At 40.5% G+C, this 20221-nt stretch overlaps 1 protein-coding gene across 1 annotated transcript; it reads left to right on the forward strand.

The window, feature by feature from the left end:
• The first annotated feature begins 764 nt into the window (after positions 1–764).
• LOC111220995 (Golgi reassembly-stacking protein 1-like) lies at positions 765–5240 on the forward strand. Its single transcript, XM_022744312.1, has 9 exons — positions 765–971; positions 1420–1500; positions 2262–2465; positions 2791–2877; positions 2978–3108; positions 3206–3344; positions 3444–3561; positions 3661–3783; positions 4189–5240. Exons 1-9 carry the CDS (start codon positions 906–908, stop codon positions 4455–4457), a joined length of 1218 nt encoding a protein of 405 aa, XP_022600033.1. The 5' UTR covers positions 765–905; the 3' UTR covers positions 4458–5240.
• The last annotated feature ends 14981 nt before the right edge of the window (positions 5241–20221 follow it).

The raw sequence follows: 20221 nt of genomic DNA on the forward strand, positions 1-20221 counted from the left end.
ACCTTATTCAACCCCATGTTGTAAACAAGAGGACTATTCTTATTTCAGTCAAAGATACAGATGTGTTATGTGTATTATGTAACACAAGCATAAATAATCATATGCATATCCAATTACATGTAGAAATATCTGGAGGTAGCAGTTTATAAAATCAAATAAATATAAATTTCTAAAAATACAATCCATTTAAATATAAAGTCTTAGTTATCTGCTTAACATTGTCTGCATCTCTACACAAAACGTCAAAAGTTAACTGGAGATTAAGTTCTGCCAGAACACATAAGACCTGTGTGTAGATGAGGGGGCAGTCCATATTCCTGACAGAACTTGTTCTTTCCAGATCTTCAAATTAATGCAATATTCAGTGGTAACTGTAGCTGAATGTAAAATGCTCCCTTTCTTTGGTGTTAGGCTGAGAAAGGTTATTATTCTTGTATACCAATTAAATATGGGAAATCAGATCATTTTAAAACAATTAAAACATTTTTCAAACAAATCTGTTTATGTTTCCTCCAACATTTTCCATGTAAGGCCACAAACTGTCACATCTATTTGTGTGTACATCTTCTTTTTTTTAATTAAATATCCAAATTCATGAATGAGATTGTGTATATTTTACACCAGCGTTGCCTGTTGTTAGGCAACCACGTAGCAGGCGCCGGCAACAGCTAATCGAACGCAGTTTGCGTGATAGCATCATGGAGATGAAGCCCACTTGGGGATCGATTTTTCTGGCATCTCTATTTATTAGCTTTGCCTAGCCCTCCGGCGCCTGCTGTTAACCTGCCTCAGCTGTTGGCGCTAGCTAGCTGGTATCAGCTGTGTAGCTCATAGTAATGCCTTCTAACATTACTCTACCTCAGTGACATTTAGTTGGTGCTTGTCAAACGGAACTGTTAAAAGCAATGGGGCTACCGCAGAGCTCGTTTTTGTCGGACGGTGGAACTAATAGTGGATATCATGTCCACGGGGTACGTTGTAGCGTAGTACAAGGTTATGCACAGCCCTCGGTTCGCTCACTGTTTGAATCTTATGCTAACTATGTTAATCCTGAACAGACATTGTTGTATTTTTATATGAAGAAACGCAATAGGTGTTTGGCAATTGACAGGTTACTCTGTAACTGTAATAACTCGTAAAACAATCGTCAGCTTTAATGGTGTCCGCCCATGATGAGGTGGCATCTGGCACACACCCAAATTTGCTTGCGACTGTAACTGTTTAGTCACTGCAGAAACAGATACTAGCACTAGCATTAATACATCAGCTTATTCAATATGTGAGGAGCACCTGCTGTGTGATGTCTCGCATTGAGGAGCCCCAAATTCTGCCCACTGCAATATCTTTAGTTGACACACGGGGGCGACTATGATAACTACTGTGTGTGAAATAAAATAAAATAAATCTCAAATGTTTCAGGTTCAAGAGGACTCCCCTGCTCTGAAGTCTGGTCTGGAGCCCTTCTTTGACTTCATCCTCTCTATAGGAAATACCCGACTTGTGAGTAGACACCTATGATGCTAAAGTCAAGAGTACCTTTGACATGTCCCCAGGCCAAATGCCACAATATTACCAAATGATAAACAGTAGGTTGTATGGGTAGCATGTGAATTAAGTGGGTTGCGTGACAAAAACGATGATTTCATATGATGAAATTAGCAAATTGATTAAATTATTATTATTATTATTATTATTATTATTGTCAACCATTTGCATGACAAGGACATTTTCTGTGATCAGTTTTGGCTCTACTTGTTTATCCAGTTCAGCGACAGAAGGCATGATCCTTTGAAAACATGCCACCAAGTAGCTATTTATCCCAAGGTGTTTGCATAATGGTCACTTTTTATGAAAGTCCTATCCCTGCAGAGGAATGTTGAGACCGTACCTTTAGCTCAGTAGAGCTAGATGTGTGTCAACTTCCTTAAGTCATACATGAAACAGCAAAGATAAACTTCTTGGTTTTGACTTGCTGTGGATTTGTTTCTTTTGCTTTGATATGATTTTAGATATTTTTAAACATTATTTATTATGATGTGTGTACTTCTGTTCTGTGTTGTACTGCTAACCCAATAAGAAAGCCAATTTGTTCTTCCTTACAATAAAATTTAAACATCAGGCCTGTATCTCCAGTCTCAGGAGGAAAGATGGCCATATGGTCCGCTGACATAATCTCATTTCATGTTCTTTTACCTGAAATTCGGTTTCGTCATGTCTGTGCTGTCACAGCTGGGTTGCTCAAAATTTCTCTGTCTCACCAGAATAAAGAGAGTGACTTGCTGAAAGATCTCCTAAAAGCCAATGTAGAAAAAGCAGTGAAACTTGAAGTGTACAACTCTAAAACCCAGCGGGTGAGGGAACTGGAGGTGACACCCAGTAACATGTGGGGTGGTCAGGGTCTGCTGGGGGCTAGCGTCCGCTTCTGCAGCTTTGAAGGAGCCAATGAGAACGTGTGGCATGTCTTGGTAAGTCAAGTCTATCTTTCTTTGTTTAAGTTGCGCCTGGTAATGCCTGGCCTTGATATAAAACAGTTTACTGCCCACTGTGGGGAAATAGTCACCACATTTTCTTTTAGTATTTTTGTTAAGAAAATAAAAGACAAAGGAGTAGAAAGCTTCAAATCCAAATATACTTAATTTTCTGCCAAAGAGCCTAACTATAAAAATAAAAAAGGTGCATCATACTCTTGTAAGTTTGGGTGATATTCTCAAATGTAAATTCCCACATACTGAACATTTTCAATTATTTAAGATAAAAATATCTTCATAACATTCTTTCCCCCCTTTTTAGGACGTAGAAGTTAATTCTCCTGCCGCACTGGCTGGACTTATTGCACATGATGACTTCATTGTGGGAGCCGACCAGGTGTTACAGGATGTGAGCTTTCTTGTTTGTTTGTTTTTTTTGCTCTTATTCATTATAAACAACTGAACAAATTATACTGTAAATTATGAATTGTTTTTTCTAACCCCTGCAGTCAGAAGATTTCTTTTCATTGATTGAAGCCAATGAGGGGAAACCTCTGAAGCTGCTGGTGTACAACATACAGTCTGATCAATGCAGAGAGGTAGTGGTGACTCCCAATGGAGCATGGGGAGGAGAGGGAAGGTGGGCATTTATTTTGTCTTCAAATTAAGGTGCATATTAATAACATATCGCCATTTTCTAATTGCGTCACTTTTGTCTTCTTTGCGTTACATTCTAGCCTAGGCTGTGGTATCGGCTACGGCTACTTGCACAGGATCCCAACTCGTCAAGTTCAGCCGAACAACCAGAACAAAAGTGATCTGCAGTCCACGGTCACTGACGGCAGTGAAGAGCTGGCTGCAGGTGACCACACTGAGGTACAGGTTATCACATCTTTCTTTGTTTCATTCATTAAATGTTCTTGATAGAGACCTTTTTGTTGAGTTTAGTCTGAAACACACTTTCTCTTTCTTCAGGTGCCTTCTGCGGCTGAATGTAGCCCTTCTAGTGTCAGTGAAACAGGCTTGAATGAAAGCAAAGGAGTTGTGCAGGACCTGTTTGTAACCTCACCCACGCAGCCAGCTGTAGACATAGGTAACCACATCTAATTTTAAGAGGCACAAATTAGTTTCTGGTGTCTGATCTAGGTGTTCTCACGCTAAATAATGGGCATTTGTTCTATGCAAAACACAGATATTTCCAACATACCCGAAGCAAGGACTCCAGACTTATCAGACATGGTTTCCAGCAATGACATGGACCACACATCCATGCTTGCTAATTATGGAGATGACTCTGGTGATCAGTGTAGCTTGGGTAAGTACCTCTAGACCCTCTACAAGTGATTATATTGTGCAGCTTAATATGGCTATTACATGTATTCAATGCCACCTGGCTTGAAAAGAAAAATCAAGAATTGAAACCAGCTTTCGCCTCACATTTCTGGGTTCATTTAATCTCTTAGTTTATGCATTAGTTTCTATTCCTGCAGGATAAAAACAGTTGAACCAAATGAAGAAAAAAATGGCTTTGATAAGTTGTTTGCAGCACAACTAAAGTAGCAACAGCAGAGGATTATTAAACAACCTAATAGGGTGTAACAAAAGCGTAAATCACAGCGTTTCATTACATAGCATCCTCCAAACATTATTGATTGATAGTTTATAATTTTGTATCCCGAGGAGGATTTTTCTTTTGACTACACTTATTTTCTTTTTACAGATAACTTGTCCGTTTCCCAAAGACCTTCATCTCCAGAGAAGGACGAAGAATCGGACATCCAGAAAACTGAGCACGAAGCTGCTGTTGACCTGATCACTGCAACCCCTCCAAGTACACAGGCTGTAGACGACCTCATTGGCCCTGAAGTCACCACAGAAAACCTGGGTGACACAAGTAGCTCAGAGATGCAAGGTACTAGTTCTGAAACCTCACTCTCAGCCAATATTATGATGGGGGAGATGTCAGATCCTGCTGCAACAGATAATTAAGAGGACTGCTGTACCAGAGAATAAGGAACTAGTTTAACTCTCAAGCTGACTTGCATAAAACATTAAGAGCACACCATGATACAGAAAAGCTTCCCCATATGATTGTAAGTTGCTTCACTGGAACTATTTTTAATTTACAAGAGTTTTATTTATATTCAAGTGCCACTACTGCATGCTGAATTGCACATTTAAGAGAGACGGAGCGTTGAGCGGAAAGTTGGTCAGATAGTTATAACTATATGAATGTATTACATAATTTAGGCACACTGTACGTCTCAACATCAAACAGAATGAAGCCTTAGTTGAGTCTTGTTTGCTGTTCAAAGTCATCCTAGTTTGCACTAAAAAGCCAAAGGTGAATAATGTTCGGTTTTGTCGCTCTTACTGTTATCACCTGCGATATAGTCTGACACAAAAGCGAGAAAAAGAAAGTTTGAGCTGGAGTTCACACAGATCCATCATGTGGTTTTGTTTTCATCCATCATTATGGAATTTGGAGTTTATGTTTTTATTTTCTCCTAGGTTAAGTTTGAAATGAGTACACATTTAAAAAGATTTTAATCTCAGGCCTTTACCATTTAAGCCCTTTTGCCTTATGTCTGGTTTTAACTGTCCTCCTTTCTTATGTGTCGGTTTGACTTTTGATTGGTGTAAATGAGTGAGTCACATGTGATGCAGCTCTCTGACTGACTTCTGTTTCTTCCCTTTATATAGATTTGAATTATTTTATGTTTATGATTTTTATGGATGGATGTAAATATTCAAATATTTATAAAAAAAAAGAAAAAGATGCTCAAGATAAACCTGCAGCAGTTTACTTGTCTTTCTGCAGTGTCACTCACACTGACACTATTGTCACAGCTCATACCAGTTGGGAATCAAAACAGATCAAACAACATACACCGTACTTCAGAGAAAAAAACTCAAATTCATTGTAAATTATCTGGATCTGAGCTAAAATTTAAAGGCTTCTTCCCTGGCACATGCTCCATCCCTCCTGTAAATCGGTTGAGTTCTTTCTGCATAATCCTGCTGACAAGCAAAGAAACAGACAGATGAAATCATAACCTCCTCTGCGAAGGTAATGAGTGTTTCCTAGTGATATCAGCATCAGTCATTCACAGAGAAGCGAGTTCATGCTTTGCGACAGCAGGTGTCAGCAAACACCTCATTATAGCTCTCGACGGTTTCGGCTGCTGCATCTTAGATTAGCTCTCTTGTATCATGTTTTCAGTCATTAGTGGAGACGTGTTTCTGCACAATGTTTCTGCGAAAATTACATCATCTCTATGAACTCTTCTGTATAATTATGGGATTTGATCTAGCAGAACAGGAGTAGCTTGCATTATTAGGGGAAACTCAACAACACGGATTCCTCATTTGTATCATTTAATTCAAGGCTGCATATTTAATATCTGGAGCAGGCACCATATGTCATATATATTATATCTGGCTAGGTTGGCCAGCCCACATGTCTGGAAAAGTGGTGTTTCAAAATGAAATCGAAGGCAAATAGGGGAAATCAAATGTTAAATTACAGATACATGCTGATTTGAAATGATAGTTTAGCTCATTATGTAGAGACCTATATTTGCATTTGTTTTTTCCCTTTGATCCAACCAATGAGGATTCTTGTATTCTGATACATAGACTGTATGCAGTATCAACCATTAATAATTCCGCACATACAATATATTCTCAATCTCTCTCACTTTTTAATTCTAAATCAGAATAACCAAATATTGGTGAGACCCAGAAAATGCAAAAAATAAAAACAAAAAAAAAAAAACCCAAAAAAACATGAAAGCTGCAGTCGCAGAGGGGGAAAATGCCTCAATTATTTACCAGGGCACTCTTCAGTTGAAGGGGGGGGGATGGGCATTCAGGGAAAGAAAAGACTGTGTGGGGGAAGAAACACGAGAGGGAGATGGATTTGTCTTTATCCACCAGAGAGTCAGTGGCGTTCTTAAGGAAGCTTTCCTCTGGATCACCTGTGTGTGTGTGTGTGTGTGTGTGTGTGTGTGTGTGTGTGTGTGTGTGTGTGTGTGTGTTAAATGAGGATTATATTTCTAAGATGAATATGTAGCACTAGCTCAAGAGCTTTGGCTTCGCCTACACACTGAAGTTCATCAGTAGAAATGTGGAAATTTCAGTAAAATAAAAACCTTGTGCTAGTTAAATCTACGCCTGTTCAGTACACATTCGAATGGATGGTTTTTATACTCGTGACCTCAGGGTGAATACGTTGTTTCGTTGCCTTCATGTTTCGTTTGCAACATGAACGTAGCATTATTTGAAGAAGCAGCCCCGAGGCAAAAGCCAGCAGCTGCGTACCAGGAGGAGCCAAGGGGTGAAGTGTAAAGGGAGCCACCTCTGGAGGAACATGCCTTGCCTTCATTTTCTCCCTTTTCTGAGAATGTTTCAAAGGACGCTGTGACGCAGCTGAACCCACTTGTCAGCTTAGCTTTATCTCAGCCCATGAGAGGCTCGGCTCACAGGCACTAGCATAGTGGCCGTTGCCTCAGCCCGTCGTTGCAGCATGACAAATTGTGAAATAGAATAACTATGGGGAAAGAGTAAGGGGGGGGGGATCATGGATGAAGGGAAAGGATGAAAAAGGTATAGAGATAAGGCTGCTGAGGACAGCTTTGAAAAATGAGCAAGTAATTGCTTCAACCACTGTGGTCACACATCTCCACATAAAAACTGCATCTTGCTGTTTAGCCTTTGGCTGATGTGACTGTGCATTGTTGACTCTAGGTCACTGAAAAACAGATTGGCATATGTGGACGCTCGAGTGAAATAACATTAAATACAGCAATTTACTGATATGTTTGTGGCGCGTAAGAGTGACGTAAAACGCTATAAAGATCCACTTTTCTGTTCATGTGTGCGGGCACAGCGCCCCAGCCCACTCCCATAGTTCTATTTTCTGTTCTTGTCACCTGCCCGGCCTAATCACAGATATCTTGGCACCAGTTGGCCTATCTTTGGAAGTGCTGGGAGCTGTATTTGCATACAAGCGTCATGCAGCGTTCTTCACAGTGTGCACACAAGAGCCTGGGAATAATCTCAGTAAGTGCCCATCTATGGGAGACCACCAATGTGCAGACCTCCTCTTGTGTAATTCATGCATGAGGACTGTCTATTATTATTATTATTGCTATTAAAGTTGTTTTCATCTCCTGCAGTAATTACCAGCTGGATATATGTTTGCCTCTATTCGTATGTTAATATGTAAATATTACAATTTTGATCTTTAATTACAGTTCAACACTTGCTGTAGCCCTTTGGAATATGAATTCAGTCTTCAGTACACAAGTGGAATATTGTGCAGCCTGATTTAGCATTTCTCGAACCTGTTAGAAAACCAATTGAAAACCAATTAGAAAACTACTGTTGGTGGGGAGGTGAAAAAATAAAGTCCTGATACCTCAATAACATAATAAAGCGTTTGCCAGTGTCTTCCAAAAACAATTTCAAAAACAGTTCATATGAGGATTTTTCATCTCCTCCTTCTATGGTTGAGGTCTGAGATCGCCTAAAACTACATAGTTAGACAAAGATCATGGTCATGGTCAAAGGAAACCAACAATGACTGTTGGTGTGAAAAGGGAAGTAAACTGTGGTGAAAATGATCAAAACAAGAAAACTTGTGGCACTATAACTCCCTCTTGAGAGAGGACAGTCATTATTCACATGAACACCAAAGGTTGCTCGTCAGGAAAACATAAAAATAGACTTTTTTTTTTTTAAACATTTGAAAAAATGGTCAGTTCTGTTCTTCTGTTAAGGACAGTCTATCTGCAATCGTCAGAGCCAGTGTGGCCAAAAATCCAACCAGAAATGTCCAGTGTGATTGATTTATTATCCCATAACTGATAGTTACACCCTAATCTGGGATCTTTTGTTCCCTCTAACTCTCAAATACTCTCTAAAGTAGCAACGAAAAAAAAACTAAAGATAAAACTTTGATCTCGTACAATTTGAACTGGATTCCTTGTGACAACAGAGCGAGAGATAAAGGCAAAATAGGATGCAGCAGCCAATAAAGGAGGTTAAATGTGGTTGCCCTGCTTTATTTCCAATACTAATTGCCATTCAGCGGGGGTGAGGGGCTGGCCACACAAGACAGCACACATTGTCCTACTGTCAAGATGACCCAGCTGATGTCAAGTCCGCACCCATCTGCTACTGCGGCTCCTCCTCTCTTAACCTGAAAAAGACGACTTGGCTGTTACACATCCAAGGCAGGTTGTTAAAATCAATTTTTTTTTAAATTATCATCCAATATCTTCCATTCCCTCAGCTACTTTCATATATTTTGTTTTTAATATAGGAGAATGAACTTGATGTCTAGCCATGAGCTGTTTTGGTTTTTTTTTTTGGTGGATGCTCATTACATTTCTTCTCCAAATAGTTTCGAAGCAATGTTTGTCTGGGTCCTGGAGGCATCTCTTTGAAATGATATCGTAATGTTAAAAAAGAAAATCGCTACAGCATTACTGTCGCAAGGCTTGCTGCTTTCATCTCGGCAGAACAAACACAAGACAAATGGGTTTGTTTCTGCAGCCGTCTCTATATGTTACATACAGATTGCTCAGAAAGGTGTCAAGGTGCTGAACGAGTCTGCTGTGTTTTTGCTCTCTTGTTTTTCTCGCCTTGTTTGATCAGGAAGGCCTTTTTTTTTTTTTTTTTTTTTTCCGGGGGGGGGTTCCGGTGAGGAGCGGCTCATGAGACAGAGGGATAAAGGTTCGGCTCGGCCCTCTCACTGTGAATATGAGTAGATGGAGGAACACGACTCAGCACGTTCCCTGCTGTTTTCCCGTGTCTGTGACATATTTGCTGTGACATCCTCACCACTACCCAGGCATGGTTTTGACCCGACAGGGCGCTGTCTCTTGGAGTTAACCTCATTTACCAGTTAACCGTCGCCCCCACAGAGCGATGCACGCCTGGCTTTGGGCCTCCTCAGTCAAAACATGCACACGATATAGCATGCTATTCTCTAAAAGGACCAACAAAGCATGAAACACTGAATTTTGCAGGACTGGCCTGAATGGCAGAAACACTTGGGCAATGTTTCTGTCATCTAGAAAATGTCCGGGTCATTAGGTAAGGCTGTGAAACACCAGCAGGACTCAGTGTTCATGAAGGAGGTCTGCAGTTACCGAAATTTGCAGCTGCAGTGGTACAGACATATTATCATGCTCTCTTATTTGCATAAATCCTAGTTTTGATGGCAGCATCCCACAGCATGTCTACCCCCCCCTACAAATCTTGAAATATATATATATATATATATATACATATTGGCCACATCATGTTCACAGTGCATGCTGGCCCAGAAAGAAAACTGAAAACGTGTGTGATTTTTCCTCCTGTCGATGAATAAAATCCTCCATCACATGATTTATCCTCCACTTACACACAACAGCTCCTGCACTTATTTCCAGTTGTAGCTCCTTCAATCAGCTTTGGCTCGGCTGTGTGTGTGTGTGTGTGTGTGTGTGTGTGTGTGAGAGAACAGGCGACAGCCTGAATTTGACAACACGGCATGTACGTCACTCAGTTCCTGCCTGTGTCAAGCCAGAAAAAAAAAAAAAAACACTGATCTACCTGATAGCCTGGAGAGGTGTGTCTCTGCAGGATGGCAATGCCACTGTGGTGGAGGGGAATGAACTGTGTCAGCTTTCTCAGAGCAAAATGGAGGCACCATTTCATGGCGCCAGGGAGAGGGGGGGGGATTAGAGGGAATGGTGGGGCAGACAGACATAAAATGTAGAAAAATTATCCAGTAGAGCAGCCAGAGGTGTGCAGATGGGGGGGGGGGATGTGAAATGTGGATTTGCTGCCTCTTATTGAGTGAATCTTCCATGTTTGTTGATCTGAAATAAACACCTTGCTAGGTATTCATTGTATTACAGATGGACAATACTCTTAATATGGTTGACACGTATGTTCAGTATAATCAGGAGGTGCCGTGGTTGCAAATACGCGGAGTATGATTGATAATCTAACCCCATGACTGTGAATTTGTGGTGCTATCCAGACAGCTACACAGAATCAAAAAGCAGAATATATCAAAAAACCTCATTTCAGAGTCAGCGATGCCTATGTAAATATCTGAGAGCTGACGGATGTAGCTTTTGCCACTGTGCCTCGGCGCTGTGGCTCTGTGTACACATTATTTTTGAGTCCCTCAGACATGGAAAATATAATAATATTCAAACAGAGTGGGGAGGGGCTGAAAATTGAGAGGGGACACATGAGAGAGCAGACGAAAAACAATGGCCAAAATAAGAGTAACCCAGTGGAAAATTATGTGCAATGTGTGTTTGTGTGTGTGTGTGTGTGTGTGTGGTGGGGTGGGGGTGGAATATGTACTACATGTCTACTAAAGTGAAAATGTGCTGTTATCAGGTTAGTCCAGAGCCACATTCTCCAGCAACAACTGAGATGCACAAACACTCAGACTTCCCTTGAGATTCCCTTTTTTTTTGTAATTACTTTGTGGAGCAGGTGTGTGTGTCTGTGTGTGTGTGTGTGTGTCTGTGTGTGTGTCTGTGTGTGTGTCTGTGTCTGTGTCTGCTTTTTAAACGGTCTGGCTTTTGTCAAGAGCTTTCCAATTCAGGCTTCATCCCAGTTACTAATGCACCCTTAAATGTGGCATAAAATCAGGGGCCATTTGTTATGCAAGTCATTAAATTGCTATTAGAGTTTACGTGGAGAGCTATCAGTTGATGGCATTAATCATCTGTCATAATTATAGTGATTGTATGAATGGGCAGACTTTGCATTGGCAGATAGTGTAATTCAGGCTTGCTTTGTCCGTGGAGACAAACGGAGGTTGCCATGTCTGTGTCTTTTTGTGCAAAGCCAACACACGAAATGAAGACTTTATTTACCTAGTGAGAGGCAAACAGAGAACGACAGGTGGGTCCGGTCCGCTGCTTCCACCTTTGACTGCAATTACTGTGATAAATGGAGATCAAAACACTCAGGTGACTCAGAGGAGGCCGGCCGATCACTTATCTGATGGTGAGTCATCAGTGGCTTCTACTGTCAACACTGGCCCATCAGACGCAAGAGTTGGAGGGAGCATTGCGTAAATGCATGCATCTGGATGTGTGTAGGCCAATGTGTGTGTGTGTGTGTGTGTGTGCGGATTTGTGTTTGTGTGTGCTCATCTGCGTGTGTGTGTGTGTGTGTGTGGGAGGCTTTCAAAGCGCTGATGGCAAGTTTCCACTGTGGTCATCTAGTGTCCTCTGACAATGTGACTGTGGTCTGTTCAGTTTTCCAGCTCTGCCTGCAGACACAATGTGTCACACAACCATGCAGATGAAAACGCAAAGCACGAGGAGGAGCACTTCACTGATTTAGATGTTAATATCTCTCACAGTACATCGTGTTCCCTGCATGCACTTCACCTCTCTGGACAAAGCTCCGTCACATATGGAAGGCTTTGCAGTTGTAATAAGGATGGAGAGGTTAATTAGTGCCTTTGCATTAACTGAATCATTATCTGTCTTCTAAATTAATCTTTCTTCCTGTCCAGGCTGGAAACTTGGACAAGCTCATCTTGATTATGTAAAACTTAAAATAAAAACAAGAGTTTTATTTGTGTTTGATTGCAATATTTAAAATTAAGAGCAATGTTCCTGTGCAAAAACACTATAATAATCTCTTTTTTTGTCATAGAAACAATGCATTCTGCCTTTAATCTGTTAAATAATTACTTAAACATTTAGTATCCAGCAGTCCAACCTGTGTGGTTTAATTGATTATATTTTCTCTGTCTCTATGGCAACTGAAAATTACCATGAAGGAGATAATTATAGGGTGCAGCAAGATGCCTGAAAATAACTGAATTGCCTCTTTTATTTGAACTTCCCATCTTTATGCACCTCTTCCTGAAAGGCTTGGATTGATTTATTAATTGATTTTTGAGGGCCCAGCTATACAAAGCTATAGCCGCACACTGCTCAGTATTCTTAAATAGCAACACTGGCAGAAGGGCAGGGCTGAACCTATAGGTGTTCCTGGTGTGCAGGGACCTACGATCAAACCTTTTTCCCTCTAACACCATAATGGTGCTCATCATGTAGGCGTGACTACAGCAGTGTGCCCTGAAGTTAGCCAGCTGGCAGCTGCTGATTATTCTCTACCTTTCCCCTGTCATTTCCCCAGCCCGTCATGACATTTCAAGCAGCATGCAATCCCAGTTATAGATGTGAACTTAGTTAATATAACCCTCTGTAGCAGTTACAGCGATATGATATGTTCATACCTCTGTTAGACAGCATCTGCTATATTTAAATTCAGGCAGACCGGTGTGTTCACACCAAGCCTTCAAAGAGTGGATTAACACAAATCAGCTTTCCTCTGACTGCAATGGGAGCTGACAAAATAACAGATCATTTCCCTCCTCCCTCAGAAATAACACCTCTGTTTCACTCTCTATCCCCTCTTGTGAATTCAGAAACAACACAGGTTCAAAATGCTGCATGTTTTCAAGCCTCACCCTCCATAAACACAGAAAAATGTAAAAATGCAAAATGTAACTTCCATTGCAGGACTACACTCTGCTGCTTTATTGAAAATACATATTGCATTTCTAATCCCATCCTTCACCACGTTTGCCAGTGCACTGTGGTTACCTCTCTTCCCCTTCTCTGCTGACCCATTGATAACCTCTAAGAACTGCCTGTGGGCCAGTCAGAAACAATCAATTGATCAAAAAGGCTAAGTGAGAGCCATTTGCATCTCAGTAATGTCTTCTGGCAGATTGCAGTGGTCTTGCTTCTGCATGTTCCTCAGTGGTGAGGAGCCAGAGCTGCATCAGAGTGTGTCTGGAGGTAATAAAGTCTGCCTTCAACAACTGCTTAAAGCTCATTAATTAACTATTTATGTCATTATGTTGTTTGTTTAATCCATAGTAACAAATTAAACTGCTTAGTGAGTTTTCGAGGTGCTGTTAGGTGGATTTCCATTCTTCATGCTACGCTAAGCTAACCGGCTGCTTACTGCTTTTCTATTTAACATACGGACATCAGAGTGGTGTCAAGGCCTAACTGTATTTCTCACAATGTTGAACTATTCCTTTGAGCTTGCATTCCATTGAAGCAAGTTGGCCCATTATCCTACATACACACAAAGAGACATGCAGTCACTTTCCTTTATAAGAAGATGTATGTTGTGTTTCTTTTTGAAGTAATTTGATCTCTTCAAAACTAGAGCAGAGAAAGTATTAAAGTTTAAATAGATCATTTCTAATACAAATGTAATACTTAGTCTAGTTTTTGAAATTCCATCATTACACAGCAACAAAACAGACATTACATTTTAATATCTCGAGGTTATGATCTATAAAATAGGTACCTCATGTTAATTGGCCCTGTGATTGGATTTGTCGTCTCTGATAATGTTGCTCTCAGACTGTCGGGGGCTTTTATCTCCATTTGCTATGCGATGTGGGCAAAGGAGCCTATTATCTTTTCTGTTGATTCAATTATAAAACGACTATAATGTCCGCCCGCCAACACATACATGCGAACATGGACATGGACAGCAGATGATCCATATCAGTGGCTCAAGCAGTGAAGAAATGTATAAAAAACTAAAGGTAAAAATGCGGTATGATAGCTAAACCAAATTAAAGAGAGAAACGTCTAATATTTTGTTGATATTTATTATCGTTTATTCTCATTTAATGATATCTTATTTCATGAGTATCATTTCCCACTCCACTCAGCTTTTTTTAATCGGATGCATCTAAAGATAAATAACATGAGGATGTTTTGCTGAAATGCTGTAAAACACGATGCATTTTCCACAGACTATGACACTTTAAATCACATTTTTACAATCACTGAGCAGTTATATTTCTATTTACAATTGCAGGAATATCCAGCAGCATGTTTCCAGTTCCCGTTACTAATCATCTAGAAAAATATCAACAGCAAAATCATCAGAAATTGCTGTTATTTTGCCCAATGTGGACACTGTAGGAAGGTCAACATTACAGCCATACTCAGTCTCTTTACATTTAGATGTTCATACCTGGGTCACTGCCAAAAAGCAAACATCCAACTACAGCGTTTGATCAATAGGAGAAAGATCCTGCTGAGAATTTAAACACAACAATTATTGCTCCACCAAGGAACACGGTGTTATAAGCTGCTTAGTTCTTAGCCTGTGATCCAGTACATTAAACCCAGTGCATGAGTCAGCTGTATTCAAAATCTAATTTCTTTGTTCATTTTCACTTATTCTACCTCTTCGCCGTTTCTCCTTAATCCCTGCTGATGTGAAGTAAGGATGAAAGAAAGTGTATTGAAATTGAGAAAAATGATCTTGGCTGAGAAGTGGTGGCACTGTGGGGCTTACAGAGGTATTTATATATATATAAAAAAAGGGGGGTTATAAAAAATATTTCAGCTGATATATCCGCTATATTTAGACTACATAGCCAAAACTATGTCGACACCTCATTAAAATTACACTAGTGGTTGTTGTACATCTCATTCCAAAACCACAGGGTTCAGCATTCTGGTATGAAAGCCTCCACTCTTTTGGGAAGGTTTTCCACAAGATTTTGGAACCTGGCTCTAGAAACTTTTTTGTTTTGCTCCATTACTTTTATTAGTTAGCCACTAACTTTGTGTGTCCGCCATCTGGTGCTATTCGTGTGCATGTAGTGTGTAGTGGGTTTATCAAAGCTATTTCTCTGAAAGCAACTGCTGCAGCTGCTGGAAATAAGGTTGATGAGAGTGGTGAGAATGGACCAAAAACAGTAAAGTTATGGGCTGTGAAACCAAAACAGTGAATTGAAAGATGCTAAAATGCTCTATAGAGGTGGGGGCTGGGTGGGATTCTCTGTCACTACCAGTGACTCTCTTTACAATACAAATAGTGTCTTGCTCCATTGTTCACATAAAAATATTGATAAGAGCAGCTTTAAGATTTCCCCGTATTTGGAATGTCCACATACTTTTGGCCATGTAGTGTATGATTTACTCGATGTAAAATTTTGCAGTAACAAGAAACAACATTTCAACCTGTCACCATATTTTTTTTTTTTATACAAGTCTTAACTTTGCTATTCAAGTATTGAGTTGCGATGAAAATCCTCCGCCCTCCGAACAGCTTCTCTTGCAGAGAGTAAGTCTGCACTGAGTAAATAGTTTTAGAGACTTCAAATAAATTCTTCTCAGGGGAGATAATGCCACATCAAACACGCAGTGAAATGCTCCATAAAAATGACATAACACCGAGAGTTACTGTGGTTATCGATCCAGGAATCTTGCCTCTTTTTATTGTTGAGATACTGTTGCACATTCTCTTCTCCCCTCAACCTCTGGGTCTGTGATTATATGACATGGGTGCTGCTAACCTGACCCATCCGTCTACGTCACATCTCAACATGAGTCATGCCTCATTTTGTCGTGACTGTAGCGAGAGCAGCCCTCCCTCTCTCATGCTCCTCCTTTTGCTCCCTTTCTCACTCGCCCTCCCTTTCTTTTCCCGCGGTCCCTGTCTCTCTCACGAGCACATTTGTAGGCACATTACTGCACACATCGACACGCACATACACACTCTCTCCTCCCATTTCTTTCTCATTATATGTGTTTGATATGAGCCAAATAGAAAGCTATGGGGCACAACAGAAGATTTTAGAAATTAGATGTACTGAAATGAAAATATGACATCTGACATTTTCAGAGGGGCAAGGTGGCTTGTTTGTGAAAGCGAAATACAGCAGCATGACCTGATTACACATCCACTGTGCGTTTACGCTGTTCAGTATGTGGCATGACTTATTCTCTCCTGAGCTTCATTTTTGTATTCTGTGGAGTCCTACAAATAGCATTCCACATTGCAGTCTGCCAGGCTGTCCTGTTGACAGCTGCCTGGTCGCATAAATATGGATCCCCCAGGCCAGACCCACAGAGAGGAAAAGGAGTGAGAATACGAGACAGAAAAACAGGATGATAACAGTTGGCGGGGCGTAGATCTGTCTCTATTTAACATGTTCTCAGGTCGCTTCGTGATACCAAAAGGAGGTCTGCCAGAAATGAGGGCAGGCAGTACTTGAAAAACCTCTTTAGTAAAAGCCCAACACTTCTTTGTGTTGTGAGTCAGTATGAGGAGATATGTCTCTGCCAAGGAAGAATCCTCTCTAATGAGGCCATTTTGGGATGAAGTGTCGGATAAATCAACAAATCCTCTCACAAACAGTAGGCGCTGCTCTAACAATAACTTCAGAAACAATGTTTCTTCTTGGGTTTTCCTTCTGTTTGTGTGGAGATTCTTAATCTTCTTCTTTCTGTGCATCCATGCATATTTACATTATATGGGGACGTAACATAAAGGCACCCGCTCTCACCCTTAAGCCTCTGTACAATATGAAAACCTTAATATTTAAGGTCTCTTAGTGGGTTTATAATAGCATAAAGTTGTATTTCATATAATCTATTATTATAATTATCTATTGTTTATTGGAGACAGGGATGTGTGGAGAGGATAATGGGTGTTAGAAATTAAAAATGGTCCAACCAATGTTGGAATTCCGTTATAATTAAACTCTTGATATAAATGTGTATTGAAAGAAGCAGAAAGCCATCAGAAACAGTAACACAGAGGGGTAGCTGATTTGTCTGTCTGTACCACAGGAGTCAGGTTGATGACAGTCAACAGCCAGTGTATCCTGTTGTTTTAGATGTGCACCTCCTCAGGATGTGACCTAACCATATCAGTCCTTTTCTAAACATGTAATTACCCTATGTCTATTATCTCCTTTTGCCATTGTACTGCCTAGTTGCACATGGTCAGCAAGCCCTCCCCCTGTAATGTGTGCTTCTTCACTCCATGTGATATCACCCATCTCCTCGTGGTCCATCTGTTCACACAAAGGAGGTCTATGAGATTGTTTTGTGTTGCCAATGCTGACCGGCTCCATCTGGTAACAAGGCACTAAAGATAATAGCCACTGGGAGAGGTAGGCCTTCAATAAGGGCTATAACTTGTTCTGCAGCTTGATGAGATTTTCTTCTGGTGCAGAGGCAGAGGTGCAGGAACAGTGACAAAGTACAGTAATGCTCGTGGTGGCTCTTCGGCGACAGTCAGTAAGCCTGCGGGGAAAAAATGCATTACTGGAGGGCTCCGATGTCAATTTATTCAGGCTCGTGTCATGTACAGGTATTGGTAAAGTCTTCCCAGTGAAATCTTTATGTCAAACTGCAGTTTCAAATTCGCTTTACAAATTCCCAAGACAAGCAGGAGGGAATCAATTACGCACAGGGAAGGTGTTAAGACTCTCCAAAACACTTATTTTAGTCCCATTCAAACATATTGGCTGATATGCGCTTTAATAACACGCTGAAACTTTCTCAAACTAAATTTTCTCGTGCTGTGTGCGTGTAACCTCTGCTATTATCTAGCTTTCTAATAGCCTAGTAACTCAGTATGATTTATGACCTTCCTCTCATGACATTATACGCTGATTGAAATGCATCAGTGCACAGTGCTATTATAATCTTTTTCAGCTTGACTTAGGGATGACATTTGTGGCGGTATGTTATTACACTGTGTTAAGCTATCAACATCCCAGACCAAACAGATGTTACACGTTCCTGCCATGCCTGATTGAAACATTGCTGTTTATCCTTGCTCCAATATCTCACATCCTTTACCTCCTCTTCTCATTCTCATTATCTGATTCTTGTCAACCTTTTCAGCACAAATGCAAAATTGTCTTAGCGACAGGTTTTATGTCATGGCAACTGTGTTTACGGAAATGAATGTAATGGCTGCTCAAATCAATATTCTGCGGTATCTAGCAACAATAAGTGTTAGAAAAAAATGTTCCCTTCAGCCAAAATCAAAACAAACTGCCCCGACTCATGGACTAATTTACTGAGAGAACATGATGATGGGCATTTCAAGGAGGAAGTTGGAGCACATAATGGAAACTGCAAGCAGTTGAATTTAAAAGGGAATCTGAGTGTTGTCAGGCTAATGATGAAATGGCATACTACAGCCTTCTGTATTGTTTCCTGAAAGACAAATAGCCTGTGGAATGGGAGCTAATAGAGAGTGAGTTAGCGTTGTTCTGATTGGCACATTTAAAGGAGAGGTCTGGCACTGTTCTGTTTGTTGTATTTTCAGCAAATATCATCCCAAGCCCATCTATTTCTCCAAACTCTTTAAAAATATTTCACAAATATAGTTTCATTTTTGAAGGCTCGTCATTTTCTAAAAATATCTGGGCACTCTAACGGTAGTTTTTAATGTTACCCAAATGGGCAAATGGTGTATTTATTGGGAAGCATTTGGGAAGCTGAGGGTTGATACACATATTGTGTGCTAGGAATGAATAAACTACAGTGCCCATGATCATGGTAATGAAGGAATATCACCCACTCTGGCACCACCATGAGGTTCATATTTGTAGTTTTAAGTGAAACGTGTTGATAACTGCTGGATAGGTTGCCATGGAATTTGTTACAGACAGTCATGTCGCACTTAGAATCAATAGTAATAACGTTGGCTATCACTTTCTCTTTAATCTCCCAGATAGCAACATAAATCTGGCCCATACTTGGGTCACATACTTGTTTTCTTCTGGCCCAGTATATGCCCAGTTACACGGGCCGATTCTGGCCCAAATACAGCATGATTGTCAGATGCTACTTCCACATCTGGACCAATTCTGGTGCACAGACAGCTGGAATCTGCCCAGATGTGGAAGTACATGGGCCAGACTCTGCCCGAGGATCCAGGCTTATGGTGGGCCAGAAGTTTAATTATGCTATCTGTATAGCACCATCATCAAGTCCAAATGTTAGTTCCTTCAGAACTTTGGTTTATAACTAAATACCTGCCAAACTAATGACATTCCCCATGAGCTTTGTGTCATATGTTTTTGTTCTTGTAGCTTTTAGACAACAGTGGAGATCTAAAGCACAGAGAAATTGTTTTTTACGATTTCTTCATAATGATAAAAATTTTGAATTTTGCCAGGCTTGTCCTTTAAATCAAGCAAGTGCGAGTAAACAAAATGATGTACTGACAACAAGCTTAATTGGCAATCCAGGCCTGGCTTTTCTCTACTCATAAAACAACTTGTCTTTAAAGTCTGAGCTACATCACCATATATTCTCATTTTATGGAGTGGCAATACCAGTGATAGTGCACACAATGATGTATAGGAGTCTCTGTTTCACTTGGGGGCTCCAGTGAATCCATAATCCCCCTAATAAATCACCATGTTCCCTGACCTTCCTCACTCCCACTACTCTATCTTTAGTCAACACTGTTATGATGCAGATGATGATAAATTCTCTATCAAATAATGGATCATGCTCCTCTGATAATTCTGGCCCCAAATTACATTGTAATTACTGGTGTGTATCACAGTGCTGTCACAGCAGCAATGGGCCAGTCTGGGGGAAGAGTCATCACATGTCATATCATCCTCCAGCTCTCCTCTCCTCTTTCTGCTATCCAAGTAGGACCCACATCAGGTACTGAATACGATTAATGCATCCGGTTCCTTGACAGCTTGTTTTGTAGCAGGCTAGTGACTCCACGTAGGACTTTGAAGGACACATTTATTCACAGCTGCTGCAGTCAATCTGATTTCTGTTTGCTTTTGTTTGAGATTGATTTTATTTCGGCACTCAGTGGTGAAGGCGCACGCCTCAGTGGAATTTCTGTGAGGCGGATGAAGTGTAAAACAAAGTATCCTATTGATCCATTTT

Source organism: Seriola dumerili, unplaced genomic scaffold, assembly GCF_002260705.1.
Source record: "Seriola dumerili isolate Sdu_G_001 unplaced genomic scaffold, Sdu_1.0 BDQW01000079.1, whole genome shotgun sequence".
Taxonomy (NCBI): Eukaryota; Metazoa; Chordata; class Actinopteri; order Carangiformes; family Carangidae; genus Seriola; species Seriola dumerili.